At 32.0% G+C, this 12,495-nt stretch overlaps 2 protein-coding genes across 3 annotated transcripts; one reads left to right on the forward strand and one right to left on the reverse strand.

The window, feature by feature from the left end:
* Positions 1-1,939: 1,939 nt before the first annotated feature.
* AT2G17055 (Toll-Interleukin-Resistance (TIR) domain family protein) lies at positions 1,940-2,716 on the reverse strand. The gene has a single exon (NM_201748.2). It carries the CDS (start codon positions 2,525-2,527, stop codon positions 2,117-2,119), a length of 411 nt encoding a protein of 136 aa, NP_973477.1. The 5' UTR covers positions 2,528-2,716; the 3' UTR covers positions 1,940-2,116.
* Positions 2,717-6,400: 3,684 nt separating this feature from the next.
* On the forward strand, positions 6,401-11,184 carry AT2G17060 (Disease resistance protein (TIR-NBS-LRR class) family; the record flags this gene model as incomplete). Of its 2 annotated transcripts, NM_127261.3 has the most annotated exons (6): positions 6,476-6,960; positions 7,508-8,741; positions 8,829-9,143; positions 9,224-10,189; positions 10,281-10,542; positions 10,617-10,955. In NM_127261.3, 6 exons carry the CDS (start codon positions 6,476-6,478, stop codon positions 10,940-10,942), a joined length of 3,588 nt encoding a protein of 1,195 aa, NP_179298.2. In that variant the 3' UTR covers positions 10,943-10,955. The 2 variants fall into 2 exon arrangements, with proteins under 2 accessions (NP_001323796.1, NP_179298.2); NM_001335537.1 differs by having other exon boundaries at positions 6,401-6,960; positions 10,281-11,184.
* Between the last annotated feature and the right edge of the window lie 1,311 nt (positions 11,185-12,495).

Below are 12,495 nucleotides of genomic sequence, written 5' to 3' on the forward strand. Positions count from 1 at the left end.
TACCACCTTTTATTTATAAAAGTTTGCAAATTAACCCATATTTACTTTTACTTTTACAAAACTTTCATAAAATATATAATTTATATATTTATAAGAATCTATATAATTTCTCTTTTGAAAATATTATTCTCAAATCGAATGAGTATATTTAATTTATTAGAAACATCTTTATATATTGAAGATATTACTTATGTTATTTTACACTAAATTACAAAAGTTTTTAATTAATAGTTAAATTTTTTTTTTTGAACAACAAATTAATAGTTAATTATATTGTAATTTGGTTAACTTATGAACCAGTGCAAATTTATATATTTTTCTAAAGTTCTTATTTATTGTTTCTGATTAACTTTTTTCTTTACTATTTGTTCAATAAAATGTTCTTTCAAACTTGTAATTAGTAAACAATTGACTACATTTCGGTTTCTTTCTATATATATGTTTATGATGTAAATCTTAACAAAATCAAAGATTTCTTTATATAAAAAACATTCTTATGATATTATTTTTTTTTGAGAAATTATATGATTCAAAGAAAACTAATTAAAGCAACTAAAAATTATAGACATTTGGATATCTATTAAATCAAGCTTTCTACTCATTAGATTTCGAATCTTTTTAATTTCTTTTATAAAATTTTCTTTGAACCACCACACAATATATTTAACCGATGTGGAACGTTCAATTCACACTTTTGTTTCTTCATTGATTGGGTAAATTATGTTTGTTTTAAAAAATTTGAATCACAACATTTACAAAAATCTAGTATTTTATTTATTACTATCTATTGATTCAAATGTCCTAGAAAATATGATTAAACAAGATGTTAGGTTTGAAATATTTCTAAATTAATGAAAGGAAATAAGACACTTTCAATTGTTTTAATTCCAAATTTATCATTTCTCATTCCAATTAAACACTTTCGACATATAATTTTAATGGTAATTTATTAAGTGAACGATTTTGGAAAAAAGTACAAATGTACTTCTTTTTTAATAATATAAAGATTAGATACAGACATACAGTATGTTGTATACGTCAAGCCTAGGCCTTGGCAAAATACTCGAAACATAAAAACCGAACAAAAAAGAACCGAACCAAAATTATTATACACTTAATTGGTTCCTAAATTCTAAATCTAAACCTAACTAAAATATTTTTGTTGCCCAACATGTGATTATTGATCCAAACATTCTAGCTATTTATTTATCGAATAACCAAATTAAATATCTGAAATACCAAAAAATACTCGGCAAAATATCAAAAATACTAAAAATATGTAAATAGGTCCTAAACTTAAGAACAAAAAACACTAGAATCGAACCAAAATTGTTTCGGTTTCTACATAGATGCTAAACTCTAAAACCAAAGAAAAACAAACATAAATGAATGAACCGAACCGAATCCCCAAGTCAAGCATATGCCATATTAATTAGAGTTTTCAAGTCTTATTGCAACAAGGGTTTGGGGTCTAGACCTAATCCTATATGATTATATTAAAGAAGAGGTCAACTAATAATAGGACAAACTCTTAACTTAATTATCAAATAAATTGGGTATGTTGTATACATCAAGCCTATGCCATGTTATTCTTTTACCCTACACATAATCTTTTAACTTATAAATAAATTTTCAAATTAATTATCATTTGCATTAGGATGGTCATTACCTAAAATTTATTAAATTGACAGACATGAACTAGTGGATGCAGTATACAAAGTTAGAGGAGAGAAAAACAAAAAAACAGAATCTACAGCACTTGTAGCAAAAAAAAGTATTAGGCAGTAGAAAATTTAAGTCATACCGGTCTTTTTCCTAGGCTTTAACTTTAGTAAAAACAAAAAAGGCAAAGCACGATTGGAAAGAACTTGGTCTTTACAAAAACAAAATAAGACTGTAGAAATCCAACCATCAAACACTGGTGATTGGATTTCACAACTGATTTATAGACCTGTTTTTATAGTGATCTAGCACACACAACTAGTATAAATAACATGATCCGTTCATAAATTCATATTTCTTTTTAAAAAATATCCGTTATGGAAGACTGCATGGTATGGTATGATGGTATCTCTAAGTTAGCAAAACAAATTGAGCGTCTGCAATCTTTATACTGTTACCTTAATTTATATGATTTGGTCGTTTTGTTCAGAGCATATATCCACCGGGATACCCTCTCGGCTGAGTAATCCTCCAATGGAAACGTATCTCTCAAAATGTCCAATCGGCACTGATGCTTAACGTCCGATTGAGTTATGCAGTAAAACACGGGGACCACCACATTTTGATCAGCAATCTCTGCAAGCTCATCGAGGCATTCTGCGGATAACACGTACTTCCAAGAGATAACCACCAAAAAAGCCTTGAATTTTGTTTTCTCTATCTTAATCTCATTGGAAGAATGATGGACAAACGACGATGAAGAGATCAGACCTTTCCGGCGAAGAGAGGCAGATAAGTGGCTGAGGAAGGAGTACCGGATTCTATCTTCACCTTTGTGGAAGCTTATGTACACCATGTATGTCATCGCCTTTGTGCCACCGATAATGATTTTGGCCTTTAGGTAAAGAAGAGGAAGTTTTTTTTTTTTTTTCCTGCAGAGAAGAGGAAGTTGAATCTCAATTGGTAAATTGAATTTTCTCTAGATATTAGAAGTTGACATCAAAGGAGAACGAAAGCACCTTTGACAAAAATCGGAAAAGACGAAGAAGCAAAGTAAATAATGGTTGATTGGACTTAGTAAACATGTATACATTGACATATACTATTTTTTTTATGTATAAATTAATATATACTTGCATATAAAAATAAGGGTAATATTAGTAGATAACCAAATAAAACATACAAATTAAGAAACTAGTAGAGAGAAAGTTTTTTGTTACAAAATAACCATGGACCCACGTTGTCGGAAGAAAGGAAATAACAAAGCTACCCTTCATTTGTTGTAAGATGAACAGTAAACGAAACACATCCGTGTAATTTTTCAAAATAGCATGTAACATTAAAATTTCACATGTAATATTTAGTTTAAAAATATGCTATTTCAAAAAACGTTATGAATTTTTAAGAAAAAACATTATTATGAAATTCTTTTACATGAACAGAATCTTAAAAAACAAAAATTATATGTGATTTTAATAAAAACCATGTATTACTAAAAAATAAGAATATATTTTTAAAGAAATCACGTGTGATCTTAATAAAAAACTTGTATTACTACAAAATATCATGATAAAATGAGATATTAAACTGAATAGAATGTTTTTTACAAAAAATACTATGTGGTTTTTACAAATACTATGTAATAAGAGAAAATAACAAGATAAAAAGAGGATATTATGTTATCGCATGTATTTCGGAAAAATAACATGTTACAAAGGACATTTACGTAATTACACGTGTTCTCCAACATGTTTCCGACAAGATACTGTGACTCAAGGTTAGTTTGTACATTCTTTTCAAATCTATAATCATTTATTATAAATACTCTAAAAATAATACAGAGACCTCATATATATAGGCATTATCTAAGACAAAAAATCGAGAAACCATTAATAAAGTAGCTAGTAATTGCATAAACTTTAGCAAATTAAGGAAATTAAAATAAAAATATTTATTATTTTATCAATTAATATTAATACTAATAATAATTTGATTATTTAATTTAACAAATATGAAACAACAATTACAATTAAATTTTTCAGATTTAATCGATATAATGTATAATGATTGATTTTATATTAATTCCAAATTTTAAATATATAACGAAAACTAAATTTTCATTTTTTTATTTAGTCAAGATACTAGAGAATATATATTTAAATATAAATTTTAAAAAAATATAATTATGAATATATAATTTCATAATTTTCTAAAAATAAACTAAGACTCAAAGAAAATATTTTAAATTTGTTTATATAATATTTTTTAAAAGACAAATCAAACTAATAATGATGCATATAAAAAACTTTTAGTAGTAGAAAATATATTTATAAAAGACAAACATTTAGACATGCAAATCTGTTTGTAATAAAACATATCTGTTAGACTTCCGCTACGTCAATATTACTTTTGTATCCTATCACTGACGTAGTTTTTGCTCTGATACCAATTGATTTAGCGGAAGCTTTTAAGGATAGAATATGAAAGTAAATTTGAGTATCAATGGATTTCAAGCAGGATAATCGTAACTCGGAATTTTAGTGTTATCGGAGATCAATAGATTCCAATGAACAGAGACTTTAAAAACTTCGTTTGAGAATATTTTTTTCAAAGCTTATCAAAAGTTCTTTAATTTATTAATAAAAACAATCCAATACAATAAGAGCCTAAAACGGTTATTTATAATAAAAACTTAAATTCTTACAACTTAAAATATTCTAAAATAATAATAATTAATTAATAAAAGATAACGATTGTACATATTTGCAAAATATCTCGCTGCTTCAAATGGACAATATGTATGTGTCTTTTTTTTTTTTTTACAATATGTTTAATCTCTAGCGACGAGTCTTTCATCCTTACTTTTACTTTTCGCACGGTTATTCCAATTAAACGAAGTTTTATAAGAAACGAAATTCAACTGTCCAAAAAGATGCAGAATATGACCCAAACCCAACAATATATATATACCCCAGCTAATAAATATTTTTGATCCGCCCCAGTTTTTAGGATACCGTTTATGATAGTCATTAACAAATTTAGGAAAGAGCAAGACTTTTCCATGTTTGTGGATGAATGAGTCAGCCGATGTAAACAAGTTAACGCACGTATGGTTTATATAATTGAACTTAGATTTTAATTAAGTTATTTTGATGATAAAAAAATTAAAATGATACTTTTTTTGAAACGGAGAAAATATAGGGAAAATTATAAACTTTACTATTTATTCTCAATTCTTTATGCAATTTATCACAATCATTCCTCTCTTACACATCATACCACATTTCGATCTGAAATGTCAGTACTGTCCTCACCATTTTTTCTCTATTTAATCTCTATTTCTTCGAAATCCGTATGTTTTAACCATACATCATTATATTTCCGAAGACAAAACGAAACGTTTTGGTCTCTCACCCACTTCCCCTGACAACCTGCACAAATTATCTACATGTAACTTTCAATTAAATTTGTCTCCCAATTTATTCATCATAAATTCTCATAAATTCTTTGTTGTATCTATATATTGTCTCCGATTTCATCATCTTTCAAAATTATCATGAATCCCACATCTTATCCACAAAATTGTTATCATTTAAGGATTTCAAATTTTATTTAGACTTTTCACCATCTATTTTGGTCTACAGATTAGTTGAGCATTATTGTCTTCACCGATTTGAATTATTCATTTTTTCTTATATTGTAAAATAATAAAAAAATCCAGTTATAACATATTATCTTGTCTACCATTCGATCTAAATTTGTTCCCTATCTAATTCGATCACTCATTCGATATGAACTTGTCCCCGATATAACATATTATTTAAATAAAATTATATGCAATTGTAAACGTGAAGGTGAAGACAATAACGTTCAACTAATCTGTGGACCAAAATAGATGGCAAAAAATCTTAATAAAATTCAAAATCTTTAAATGAGAACAATTGATGGACAAGATGTGGGATTCACAATAATGGAGCAAGATGATGAAATCGAGGATAAGACATAGACGCAACAGAGAATTTCTATTCTGGGACAAGATCTGGAGACAAAAACAAAAGTCTGTCACCAATTGTCTTTTATCTGATACATTAGTCTATCACCATCAAGGGCAATTTCGTCCACAAATGTGCATGTGACAATGAAATGTGGTAGATTTTGTAAGAGGAGGAAACTTTTTGTGGTAAAGATTGTAAGAAAACTCCAAAAAAGTGGTAGATTTTACAAGATTCTCGAATATATATATATGCTCACGCATACATTTAAAGAGTCACAAAAACAATTTAGTTGTTATTATAAAAATATTATCCTCTATTTTGTTATTGTTACTTAAAGAGTCATAAATAGAATTGACGTTATTTTCTAATTTTGAGCTTCATAAGTAGTGGTGATAGTTAGTTTGTTTCAAAGATTTTCTTGGCAGAATGGTTGAGTTCTTGTTTTCAAGTTTGAATCTGTATTTATAAGGGAGGTCGGTTTCATGTCGAGGAAGATCATAAACCAATGGTCCAAAGATTGCATTAAAGATAAATTAAAAAAAAAAAAGAGAGAAAAAGGGGAAAACTAAGAAGTTGTGACCTTCTCTTTCTTATGCTCGAAGAGACAATTAGTTTCCTGACATAATTGTATAAGCAAGTGGGGCATGCTCTACGGAAGGTTGACGCAGTTCTCTTCTTACTTGTGATTTCTTTTGCTCTTAATTTAAAATGAAGGTCTATGTTGAAATGGTCCATATGTTATTATATTATACATGACTTTTTAAGTTGAATAAGTTTACAAATTGATTTGCATCGTCTATCAAAAAAAGATTCCAATCATGAAAGAAAGTCCCACTTTGAGAAGATATTCCATGGAGGCCTCACGGCAACCTCAAGTGTTCATCAACTTCCGGGGAAGTGAACTACGGTATACCTTTGTCTACTATCTCAGGACGGCCTTGGTAAAAAACGGGATCAACGTTTTTACAGACAACATGGAGCCGAAAGGCCGTAACCAGAAAATTTTATTCAAGAGAATCGAAGAGTCGAAGATCGCACTGGCGATTTTCTCCTCAAGGTATACGGAGTCAAGTTGGTGTCTGGAAGAGCTGGTAAAGATGAAAGAATGCATGGATGCGGAGAAACTCGTGATCATTCCCATCTTCTACATCGTGACTCCATACACCATTAAAAAGCAGATGGGAGACTTTGGTGACAAGTTTAGAGTGCTGGTGGATTATGTTGATGATGTGACGGAGAAAAAATGGACTGATGCTTTGAAGTCTGTTCCCTTAATTTTAGGCATCACTTACGACGGGCAGAGGTACGCGAATTTATTATTATTAATTGTCCACTTAATTAAGGGGAAACAAAACTGCCCTCTTAACTGAAAGACCTAGAATCTGGAAATTCTACGCAGACTTTAATTTTGATGATACTACAGCGGAATACAGAGAAGAACAAGAAACATAATATGGAAACCAAGGAGTAGCGTGTTAGTGGTACTTGTTGAGAGTTGTCACGTAGGTCTAGGACGACAAAATGTATTTTGAAGAAACTATGATTAATAACCAATTTTTTAATAACTAATCAAAATACAACAATATGTCGTGTCATATTTTATTTAAAATAAATTAAAATTAAAATTAAAATTAAAATTAAAATTAGAAAACAAAATAAATTAAGGAAATAAAATTTGAACCAAAGAATTTTTCTAGACCTTCACCCGCAAAAAAAATCTACCTTAGACCTGAAGTTGGATCATACGCTTTCCAAAAACCTAAAGTTTGACACATCTTTTATTTTAAATTTTCCTTTATTACCACTGATAATGGTAAATTAACTTTTTATTCAAACTTTTACTATTGCAGCGAAGAACAACTTTTAATCAATCAAATCGTTGGGGAGGTTCAGAGAGTAATAAAGATAATTTCACAAGGAGAAGGAGATGAAAAAAATAAAATGGTGTGCACAAATACCTCTACAGGTTCAAGCTTTATCCCACAAAATAGAAACATGGTAGATCCTGAAAATCAAATTGAGCTCGTTGGACTCAGCCAACGCCTCAAGGAACTAAAAGAAAAGTTGGACCTTAGCCGCAAGGAAACTCGCATTGTTGGGGTTTTAGGGATGCCCGGAATCGGCAAGACCACACTGGTGAAGAGATTGTATGATGAGTGGAAACACAATTTCCAGCGTCACTTGCATATGGTGAATATCCGTCAGAAGTCGAAGGAATACGGGACGCATTCCCTAGAGAGAATGATTCTGAAAGAGTTGCTTAGCGACACTTACAATGATATAACTGAAGAGATGACGTACGCTTCTGTAAAGGATGAGCTGCTGAAGAAGAAAGTTCTTCTTGTTCTCGATGACGTGAGTAGCAAGAAACAAATACAAGGTCTTCTCGGGAATCTTAACTGGATTAGGAAAGGAAGCAGGATTGTTATTACTACGCGTGACAAGATATCCATAAGCCAGTTCGAGTATACTTATGTTGTCCCAAGATTGAATATCACAGATGGCTTAAAGCAATTCAGCTTTTATGCCTTTGAAGATCACAACTGTCCATACCCGGGGAATCTCATGGATCTTTCCACAAAGTTCGTAGATTATGCCAGAGGCAATCCCTTAGCTCTCAAGATATTGGGTCGGGAGCTTCTTTCGATAGACAAGGATCAGTGGCCAAAGAGACTCGATACTCTGGCACAACTTCCCATCCCGTATATACAGGATCTATTGAGAGCAAGTTATGATGATCTGAGCAATCAACAGAAAGAAGTTTTTCTTGTCGTAGCCTGGTTCTTTGGATCAGGGGATGAATATTACATTAGGAGTTTAGTGGATACAGAAGATCCTGATTCTGCCGATGATGCTGCTAGCGAAGTAAGAGATTTCGCAGGCAACTTACTAATTAGCATCTCAAGTGGTCGATTGGAGATGCATGATTTAATGGCTACGTTCGCCAAAAAACTTTGTTCATCCTTATCTAATGAAAATAACTATGGATACCAAATGATTTGGAATCATGAAAGCTTTAATGCTGCGGCTAAAAATAAAAGGATGAGATATGTCAATCAACCAAGGAAAAAAGTCACAGAATCGGTAAGTATTCATTACTATTAGGAATTTTAGAGTTAAATAGATAGAGCTTGTTGTGTGATTTTCTAACATGTGTTGTTATTTTATCAGGAAATGGACAATGTCATGGGTATATTGCTGGACGTGTCTGAAATGGATAATAACATGACCTTAGATTCTAAATTCTTCAGCGAGATGTGCAATCTACGGTACCTCAAAGTCTACAATTCACAATGCTCTCGAGATTGTGATGTTGGTTGCAAACTGACCTTCCCAGATGGACTTAAATGCTCAATGGAAAATGTCCGATATCTCTATTGGCTACAATTCCCATTGAAGAAGCTTTCAAAAGCATTTAACCCTAAGAATCTTATCGAGCTCAACCTCCCTTACAGCAAAATTACACGACTTTGGAAGGAAAGTAAGGTGTGCCTAAATGCAGCCTCTGTCTAGTAAGTTTATTTCTTTTATTGTTGACTAATGAGTGACTTTGTTTTTGGTCACAGGAAATATCCAAACTAAAATGGGTCGATCTCAGCCACTCGAGTGAGCTATGCGATATATCAGGGTTAATAGGAGCTCATAATATTAGAAGATTGAATCTTGAAGGCTGCATAGAATTGAAAACATTACCACAAGAGATGCAAGAAATGGAAAGTCTGATTTATCTAAACCTGGGAGGATGCACGCGTCTTGTGTCTCTTCCAGAGTTTAAGTTGAAATCCCTAAAGACTCTCATCTTAAGTCACTGCAAGAACTTTGAACAATTTCCGGTTATTTCAGAATGTTTAGAAGCTCTTTACTTGCAAGGCACGGCAATAAAGTGTATTCCTACCTCCATTGAGAACCTTCAGAAACTAATCCTATTGGATCTAAAAGACTGCGAAGTATTGGTAAGTCTTCCTGATTGTCTTGGAAATCTAAGATCTCTTCAAGAGCTAATACTCTCTGGCTGCTCAAAGTTAAAGTTTTTTCCAGAGTTGAAGGAGACCATGAAATCAATAAAGATTTTGCTGCTTGATGGAACAGCCATTAAGCAGATGCCAATATTATTGCAGTGTATTCAGTCACAAGGCCACTCTGTTGCAAATAAGACGCTTCCAAACAGTTTAAGTGATTACTACCTACCTTCCTCATTGTTGTCTTTATGCTTAAGTGGAAATGATATCGAGAGCTTGCATGCTAACATCAGCCAGCTTTATCATCTGAAATGGCTTGACTTGAAGAATTGCAAGAAGCTTAAATCTGTGTCGGTGCTTCCACCAAACCTCAAGTGCTTAGATGCACATGGTTGTGACTCACTGGAAGAAGTTGGAAGCCCTCTAGCGGTTCTCATGGTGACAGGAAAAATCCATTGCACATACATTTTCACAAACTGCAACAAATTGGATCAAGTTGCAGAAAGTAACATCATATCTTTCACTTGGAGGAAAAGCCAGATGATGTCAGATGCTCTGAATCGCTACAATGGGGTATGTACTATTCTATCTCCTAAAAAGATTCAAATTATGCTGCGGAAATATGCAGTTTAATAATCTTGTTTTGGTGTAACTTGTTTTATAGGGATTTGTTTTGGAATCTTTGGTCAGCACTTGCTTTCCTGGATGTGAAGTACCTGCATCATTCGATCACCAAGCCTATGGAGCATTGTTACAGACGAAATTACCTCGGCACTGGTGTGATAGTAGGCTTACTGGGATAGCTTTATGCGCTGTTATATTGTTTCCGGACTACCAACATCAAAGCAATCGTTTCTTGGTGAAATGCACTTGTGAGTTCGGAACTGAAGATGGGCCATGTATCAGCTTTAGTTCCATTGTTGGAGGTTGGAGCGAACCAGGCTATGAGCCACGACTATTAAGTCTGATCATGTTTTTATTGGCTATACAAGTTGGCTAGACATTAACAAACGTCACGTGGAAAAGCATGGGAATGGATGTATTCCTTCTAAGGCTTCACTCAGATTTCAAGTCACAGATGGTGCGAGTGAGGTAGGAAATTGCCATGTCCTGAAATGTGGCTTTACTTTAGTGTATACACCAAACGATAGTGATGATATCTCTCCGGCGAGAGTAGTTGATATCACTACACGGGATAAGGAGGATGGCCTAGAAAATGCAACTTCTAACAAACTTTCAAGAAACGATTATGAATTCTCGCATCAGTCAAACTGTGGAGTGACTTCGAGAAGGGATGAATGTTTCCTTTCTGAAGAGCTTCCATAAGCAAATGAATCAGACGTCTTTTATCTTTGTTTCCACTTTGTTTTCCTTTCTTTCCTTAGCTTTCTTCCCGTTTGTCGAAGTAAGGAACACATAAATGAACTCGAATCTCTCTATCAAACATGTATTGTGTCTCCCACAAGTCATCTTAATTACGGGTCAGTCCTTATGTAACTAAAGAAATAGTAACAATAGGGCACGAGTGGCTTTTATTTTTATAATGAATGTTAAATTTTATTCATCAAAGCACGAGTGGCTTTTAAACTAATCATTTTAACAGTTTAAACTTCATGGTAAAACTCGTCATTTCAATAGGAAACATTGTTTACTTTAAATTCACACGTTATCTACAATAAAATAACTAGCTCTGTCCATGTGTACATAGTGTGGAACAATGTAAATGGTACAACGAAGAACCATTAACGTACGTCTTCGTGTGCATTCACATGTCAATATCTATGAATAAGGATCTTGTCTATATTCTAGTTTTGAATTTGTCGTGCATTTTAAATATTTGATCATTGTAATTATCGGTAGGACTCTAGTCACTATACGAAGATGTGACGACATATGTATCTCTTAGCTTCATTTCTGGATTTAATACTTGTAGCAAATGGTCAGTCGTCTCAAATTAAGAATGGATTATGTATATTCAATACAGCGTCTCAATTTTAACATAGGCCATTAAAGCCTACAATATTTTGTTTGGAACAGTAGATAATGTAATTAAATGTTAAAAGAATCCTAAAAACTCAATTAAATCAAGATTTTTCGATATTACTTCTCTTGTTGATTCTTTCCTATTAAAGAAATCAATCCTTTAAAGATGTAGGAGATTTCTTTTTTTGTTTAAATGTGTAATTCATTGTCGAACTAGGAGGTAAATATGAAAATAATGAAGCAGAGTCCTTCATGAGATACATATATCTAGTGAAACAAAAAGGAAATGCAAGGCTTAATAAAGAGAGATCTCAGAGGCGTTGTAGGAGAATTTTGCAGAACTTCAAACATATTTTGACCCTTGTAAATTCACAGATTAATCTTCTTTTTTAAAAAATAATGTTAAATTATATTCAAAGAAAAATAAACGTTTATACATAGAATACAAAACTTTTCTTAAATCAAAACACAAAAAGATACTATACACCATCTTTTATCTTGCAAACCACACTTGAAGTCACTCCCCCCACATATTTCTCTTTGCCTCCCTTATTTCACATATTAATCTTAGATGGTGGAACAATATTTTTTTCTTGTTTTGGCATATTCATGTTTAATTAACCTCTATCTCTGAACTCCACATGATATGTTCACATGCCTTTATCTACGGACTATGGATATTCATCTTACTCCACCAGAAACCAGTTAAACCACCATTATCAGACATATATAGTTGTTTTAATATATATTCTCTTGATTAATAAAAGCACAATGCAAGCGTATGAGATCATATGGCAAGCTCATGTGGATGAGTGGATCTATCAGTAATTGAAAGGAAGATTAAAGAGAGAGAGAGTAACATCATTTTTCTTCTTACATTTTCAACGTGATTAATA

This window comes from Arabidopsis thaliana, chromosome 2 (assembly GCF_000001735.4).
Source record: "Arabidopsis thaliana chromosome 2, partial sequence".
Classification (NCBI taxonomy): domain Eukaryota; kingdom Viridiplantae; phylum Streptophyta; class Magnoliopsida; order Brassicales; family Brassicaceae; genus Arabidopsis; species Arabidopsis thaliana.

What these genes read in the sequence shown, in the direction of transcription:
- AT2G17055 (NM_201748.2), bottom strand. Translation starts at nt 2,527, where the DNA reads ATGACATACATGGTGTACATAAGCTTCCACAAAGGTGAAGATAGAATC.